We start from the raw sequence: 7,466 nt of genomic DNA on the forward strand, positions 1-7,466 counted from the left end.
GCAAGCTAAATTTAGTAAAAAAAAAAAAAATCTTCATTTTTTGTAGTATTTAGTTGCATGGTTTTTATCTAATGAGATAAAATATGAATATATTTCATGTGTATTTGTTTTATGAAGCAACTTTATCTAGCTGTGATTTATAATGTATACTTAACCATATTTTGCAGAGTGCTTTTGGTTACAGCTTCAGATCTGCTCTAAAGGGTACAAGTCCATAATAGAATTACATCCACTTACAACAGATCTGAATTTGGCCCTTCATCTTGGAAGGACTTTATAAACATTAGCTACTGTAATTTAATCCCCACAACTCTCTTGTGTGGTAGATAAGTGTTATTATCCCATTTCAACTACATTATGAACTCTTCAGGGCCCAGGCCTTCCCTTTAAAGTTCCAAGTACCCTGTTGATGCTGTATAAATAATCATTATCATCATCATCATCACTATTTCACAGAGAGGATAAATGCAAGATCATAGGGAGAGCCATAGTCCCAGCTAAGATGAGTATAAGGGTTGTCAGTGTTTATTCTTGTGCTCAGACTACCATCTTAGGCTTCTCAACATAGTTATTGATCCAGGAAAACGGAATTTACTCTTTAAAATATCTGGGTGGCATTTGCAAATCTGAAGGCTATGGAGTGCATGATGCTTCTCTTTTGTATAAACTTTTTTCTGCTGTCTTTTGTTTGTTTCCCTTATGTTCTCATTCCAAAACATGGGAATGAAATTCCATGAGAGATAACAAAAGTACATGATCTGAGGTTAAAAATTATTAATGCTCTGGGCATATTCAGAGAATGTATCGAGATGTACTTAACTTCAATGTTTCAACTACTGGTGGTATTTGAATTTGAGAGCAATGAGAGATTCAAACAGTTGCTTTCTAGTGCTGCACACCTTGGCTGTTTCTACAGACAGCATAGATGTGACTTACCCTAAATTAGTTAGCTAGCCAGTCTAAGTATGGCACTTTTTCACTTCTACCCTTTTTTATTTTTAGTACCAATATAAACACAACTTTGTGATGGAGAGAGGAAAGCACATTGGCGCCAGAAGTGTTCTGGATGACACCAGGTTGCTGCATTGCTTGCATGCTGCCAAATTACAGAGCGAACAAGAGTATAAGAAGGGATCCCAAGAAGTGTGGTCTCAGTACCATCTGCCCATGGACATGGTGAATCTTGTCCATGCCAGGAAAGCCCAGGCCTTAGCAAGTGATCAAGATTACAGAAAAAAGCTCCATGAATTTACAGCAGTCCCAGAAGACATGAAGATGAAGTGGGCCAAAAGAGCCCACATGCTGCAGAGTGAGGTAAAGTATTTCCTTCTGTTAACAGCAAATTGAATTCAGCAATAGAAAAGCTTTGAGTGACTGGCACTAACTGCATGTTGACACTGGGCAGTGTTTTTAGAAGGCCATTTGGAAGCTGCTGTATGTGTAGCTCATGCAAATTAAAGTTCAGACAAACTTTGACAGAAATGATGGAATCTCAGTGTGTGTCACATGCATGCTCACTTTGCCTTAGCTTGTACAGGGACAAGCCATTGTCTGTGTGTGATTTCAAATAGATATGGGTATGGAGTGCATGTATAAAGCTGCACGGATGCATGTAGCTGTACTTTGACAATTTAGGGTCCAGTATCAATAGCTGCTCTGTAGCACGAAGCTCTTGTTGGGTGTTTTTTTGTTTTGTAAGAAAAGACTGAATGATTCAGTGAGGAAGTGAAAAATATTCAGAAAGTTATGCTAACTGTTTATAGGTCTTTAGAGAGCTGGATTTTATTGTGAGACAATATTTGTTTGATTTAATCAGATTCCATGAGCAGACATTAACAGATATTCCAGCTACGAAAGTCAGAGCGGCAACCAAAGCACTGGAGAGCTTGTATCCTTCTTTCTTACTCAGTGTACTTGCCGTCTGGTGTTCCAAATGTACCCTTCATTGCCAGAACTTCTTGTTGGATATACTTGGGATGGCACAGAAGCTGTTGTTAAATACAGTTCTTTACCTTTCCAACTCCCATTCCTGCCTTATCTGCTGACAGATAGCATGCAGGTAGTTAGATCCAGATAGGCATGATTTTTTACTGTTTACTGATGTGTGATGAGGCCTCACATGATAGGAAGGTGGCATTTCCAGGGACTTAGTCCTTAGACACCAACAGCATGTACTTCAGGACTTGCCTACAACAGGGCAGGATAAGAAATGGGTAAGAACCTCAGCACTTGGCTCTTTGCCTTTGACCTCACGGGTCAGGAATCCAGAGAAACGGTAAAGATGGTTTTATCTGACTACCCCCTTATGTAGTAAGACTAATGTATATAGTGCTTGAGCTTGCTTGCCATTATGTCCTTATGCATATAGGGAAAACAAAATAAACAAAAAAACAAACTGAAAAAATGGATAATTGGATTAAATTCAAACAGTGAGCCACCATCGCTCTCAAGGAGAAGAATTGCTGGGACTGGGGTTACTTTACTGGCTTTCACTTTTTATGGGGTCTGCCTTGTTTTCTTTACTGGATTAGGAGGTAGAGCAAGCCTTTCATGTGAGTTAAGAAAGAGTAATGTGTCCTCCTAGAAATGGGGTTAATGAGGAAGCAAGCACCAGATAAAATAATTAGTATTCCTTACTTGAACTCACCTCAGAAAATTATTTCAAAAGGGGTTCTTTTACACCCAGTACAAACAGGTTATTACTTACTGCTTTGAGTCATACTAATTCACTCGTGAGGCCTTCTCTTGTAACTTGTGTATGATACATTATTTAATTCCTAGTGGAATGAACAAATGCAAACAGTTTGGCTTTACGATGTGATATGTGCATGGCAAATGAAAAAAACCTCAAAATGTTAATATGAATCAGGGAGTCTTTTTAAAAACCTTAATAGCTGTGGATACAAAACTGATAGGTAACGATTTTCATTTTTAACAGCATCGCTATAAATCAGACCTGAACTTCGTGAAAGGAGTTGGTTGGATGGCTCTGAGATCTCCACAGATAGAAAGTGTAAAGAAGGCTGGAGAGCTCATCAGTGAGGTAACTGATAAATCTTTCATGAGATAGCACGTCTGTAGGAATTGTTTACCATCAAGGCTCCTCGTTACATGACACTTACGAATGTAGCTTATCATTTCCTTTTGATGTGGGAGCCTGTTTATACAAGGTGTAAGTTACCAAGAAGCAGTTTGGGAGATGCAAGTCCACTGTGTGACACCTGCTGAATATTTTCCATTCCAAATGAAACACAAGAGTATAAACAAAATATGTTGCAATAAATAAATGCAGTAAACTCCATTATGAAATTCTAAGCAGGTGGTTATGGAAGTGATATAGAAAGATACAGCATTGACAACCACACTGAAGGGGCACTTTCCGGCTCAGTATCGCGCATTAATGGAGAAAAATTATGAGCTGTCAGAAGTGTAGTGTTTGAGAGCTTTTTGCATGTAAAAAAAGTAGTTTGGTGCCTGGGCAGCGCAGCAATGAAGCAGCAGCATCCCCATTCCCTAGCTGAAAGACACTAAAGCAGAACAGTATGTTTTTAAAACCGTGGCTTCAGAAATGTGGCTTTTATGTTTTACTCCAGTTATCACACACTTGGAATTGTGATAGATCACTTACAGAAACACCCTGTGGTTTTCTTTTCTCCTTTGTTTGTTTTTGTTGCCTCCTCTCCCTCTCAGACAAAGTACCGCCAGAAGCCAGACAGTTTGAAGTTCACTGCTGTGGTTGACTCTCCAGATTTGATCCATGCTAAAACCAGCTACCTCCAGTGCAGTGATGTAGGTTTCATTTTATGACAAGTGATCTTGTCTTTTGTTGTACTGTAATGCTCTGAAGACTTGATCTCGCCATGGCTTCCAGTATCAGTTGCATTCAATGACTTTTGACTCCACAGAGACTGTACAAGGCTGGAGACTCCGAAGCCAGGCACAGGTACACCCTGCCTCCTGATCATCCTGATTTTATCAGAGCCCGCCAGAATGCACTTCAAATTAGTGATGTAAGTAAGCCTGTTACTTTGGGGAGTTGACTTGGGAATTGCCAGCAAGGAAAGCAAACTTGCCTGGGAGTGAAAAACTTTCATGGATATGTAGGAGCCAGGTTCTCTGAGCCTGACCAGAACTGAAGAAGCCAGAGTCTGTGCACAGCCAGCACTTTGCTGGGTTTGGGCTGGAGGGATTAGTAAAGGTCTGTTGACTTTTCCTTTGAGAATGGGTTCTGCTGTCTAGGCTATATTTAAGAATTTCAGTCTTTCGGTGTTGGTGTGGTTAGTTACAAATTTAAATCTTTTTACTTATGTTTGGGTCAGGGGGAAGGGAAAATCCTCTTTCCTTGTCTATATAATCTAGCTTACTGAAACTGCAACACTGTTGAACTGAGCATTGGTTGTCACCAATCTGGATCCAAATGAATCAGTGAGAGGAACTGGTTTAAAGGGATTTTGTTTCCATGTTATCCCAGAGACCCTCAGTCTATTCCTGATCTACTTTTCCCTGATGAAACAGCTGTTGTCTTTAACTGTAGGGTCAGAGTGACCTTAGTTTGTAAGAATCTTTGAGTTCCTTGTTAGGTGGTAGGTGCTCTATAGGTGAAGGAAACAAATAGGATTTACATTCTTTAAAGTGACAGAAGAAAAGGTGAAAAGGCAAGGGGGTGATTGCACTCAAGTGAAAAGCTAGCCCTAGACCTGTTAGCAGTGTGGGCAGTAATGCTTGCATTCCTTCTACCCAGGCTGTCTTCCAGGATTTCTGGCATCTCAGTTTACCTTCAAACTAAGCACCACCTAGCACTAAATTCACCAGTGAAACAGAGGAATATATTTTTGAAAGTGAAGTGGATTTTTGTGCTTGTTTTCATATGAATACAAACCCCAGAAAGGATTAATCAAAGACTTAGAGAAAGCAAATTAATAAAACCAGAAAGGGACAGTCAGAGGTGTCAGCTAAGAGGCCATGGTTGTTTAACAGGAGCTGCAGACTGGAAGCTATTTTTTAAAAGCTACTAATGGAAGAAGAACCAAATCTAGAGCGATTTCTCTTCAAGATGTACATGCACTTCACCTCCTTAAAGTCATATTAAATATGTTAGAACTGGCTGTTATTCCACATGAGTTAATGAAGCCACATGTGGCTGGGGATAAAGACAGGGATCATTTGAAAAGCTTGAAATAACTGGTATTGAAATTATGATGCCATGAAACCCAAGACACTGCAAGTGGGTGCATCAAAAGAGAGAATAAGGGCAATATCAATGCAATATTGATGTGACTGATGCATCACAGTTTCTAATAGAAATTAAATCACATCAAAACCAACTACATTCAAGTACAAAAGGAAACCCTGGTGGCACTTTTCAGATGAGGCATTTTATCATTATGGTGAAAAGAAAAGAAGTTGAAGTGCTATAGAGCTGGATCAAAACCTTGGAGATGGTACTGATGACTCTTGATACAAATAAGCTCAGTAGGATAAAACATTTATTATTGCAGTTATGGGACTGCATTTAAGAAACTGCAGGGGAAAATGACTCTTTTGTTCTTTTCTTTTCAACACAGAAATTGTATAAAACATCTTGGGAACAGACAAGGGCATCTGGCTATGATTTTAGGATTGACGCCATTCCATTCCAGACAGCAAAGGCTTCAAGGGAGATCGCTAGTGATGTAAGAATTTTTCTGTTTCAAACACTTTCCAACCCTCTTCCCATGACACCCCCACCCTGTAAAAATGGGTGAATTCTGACATAAGTGGACCTTGTTCTGGTTTGGCAAAATTGGTGACCCAGTGAAACCAAATGCCAGTTAAGTGCAAAGATTTCTAACTAAAGAGTCCCATTAATAATGTCCAATAACAGGCTACTCTGTTTCACTTTATAGTATTCATCCTTCCCAAGAATAACTCTTTAATGTAGTTAAATAAAACAGGTACTTGGCTATGAATAGTTAGAGTGTGGTCTAGAATAAAGTGGGTCATCTTTGAACACAGAAGACCACAGTTGTCAAGAAAGCTAAAGATGGAGGAGCTTCATTTCTTGAGCTGGGTATTTGTTGCACTGTTGGGTGCACCCATAAGAGCAACAAAAAGACCTGTGATTGCTTTAAAAAATTAGCACAAAGGGCATTCTCCTAAAGTGTCTTGTTAGATTATGAAACATATTTTGACATCAAACAAACCCTTTGTGCACTACAGTAAACATTATTGATAACTAGGTGAGGGTAAGTTATTTCGTAACAGAATTTGAAGGTAATCTGCATGTGAAAATGAGATTTTCCTCTTTTCTGCCTGCAGTACAAATACAGAGAAGCCTTTCTGAGAGACAGAGGCCAGCAGATTGGATTCCTCAGTGCAAATGATGATCCCAAAATCAGGCATGTTCTCAGAGTGGGGAAACTCCAGAGTGACAACCAATACAGGAGTGGATATGCCCAAAACATGGCACAGTTCCACAGTCACCTCAACCAGCCAGGATTCCTCCATGCCAGGAGAAGCCAGCAGCTCGCAAGCAATGTTAACTACAGGCAGCCTTTGCACCACTACACTTGTGAGCCTGAGCACCTAAATGTGAAGCATGCAAAGCAGGCCTACGAGCTGCAGAGTGATGTAAGTATAGCTAAATGATACTGTCCTTCTCAGAGCCAGGAGCTGTCTGTGGCAACGTGCTTTGCAGACCTTGCCTCTCAACAAAATCACATTATTGAAAGAACTACAGTCTGTTTGCTGAAAAGGAACAATTTATTACTGACCTTGTTGCTCTATGTATGTCCTTTCTTGAATATCAAGAGAGTATGTCTCTCTTGATTAGAGCCAAACAAAATAATAGACACTGGTGTATGCTTCATTCTCTCAGGTGAAATACAAGGCTGACTTGAACTGGCTCAGAGGCATTGGCTGGACCCCCCCAGGTTCTCACAAAGTTGAAATGGCAAGAAGAGCTGCTGAGTTGGCATACCTTCGGGAAATGGGGCTGCAGAGTGCTTCTGCTCTGTATGGACCAGCAGTTGTAAGTAGAGTAAACCAATTCACAAATCTCAACACCTCTGCTCTCTAGAAGACAGGCAGGCACATGTCCTGTTTAATGCTTTTGAATCCTCTCTGAAGTCTACAGTTCTCTCCATTATTTGAACACAATATATACACTACTTTGAAGGAACCTCTTAGGAGAGGTCAGCATTTTCAGGGCTGAGGAATTCCTACAGGGTATAGGAAGTGCTGTGGGATAGGATTTGCTTTTACTGTGGGATGTGTTTGTTTCCCTCACCTCACGGATATTGTCAAATCTCCAAGCATTCTGGTACCTCCTTGGAAAGCAAAAGTAGAGGTGGAAGGGAGACCCTGTCCAACTCCCCTTCTCTTTTCCTAATTGCAGCAAGACAGACACATCTGTGTTGCCATGTAATCTCCACTGGCAACTGTATAGACAGGCCCAGTGTAGACTACTAAGAGCATGATGTGTGCTG

General features: G+C 40.3%; 1 protein-coding gene across 1 annotated transcript in view; it reads left to right on the forward strand.

The window, feature by feature from the left end:
• NRAP (nebulin related anchoring protein) overlaps positions 1-7,466 on the forward strand; it is a 50,005-nt gene that overhangs the window by 41,710 nt on the left and 829 nt on the right. Inside the window, exons 35-41 of the mRNA XM_051618842.1 lie at positions 1,003-1,314; positions 2,939-3,043; positions 3,691-3,789; positions 3,906-4,010; positions 5,565-5,672; positions 6,298-6,609; positions 6,857-7,009. Coding sequence (XP_051474802.1) covers positions 1,003-1,314; positions 2,939-3,043; positions 3,691-3,789; positions 3,906-4,010; positions 5,565-5,672; positions 6,298-6,609; positions 6,857-7,009 — 1,194 coding nt within the window. The remainder of the gene's footprint in view (positions 1-1,002; positions 1,315-2,938; positions 3,044-3,690; positions 3,790-3,905; positions 4,011-5,564; positions 5,673-6,297; positions 6,610-6,856; positions 7,010-7,466) is intronic.

This window comes from Apus apus, chromosome 4 (assembly GCF_020740795.1).
Source record: "Apus apus isolate bApuApu2 chromosome 4, bApuApu2.pri.cur, whole genome shotgun sequence".
NCBI lineage: Eukaryota > Metazoa > Chordata > Aves > Apodiformes > Apodidae > Apus > Apus apus.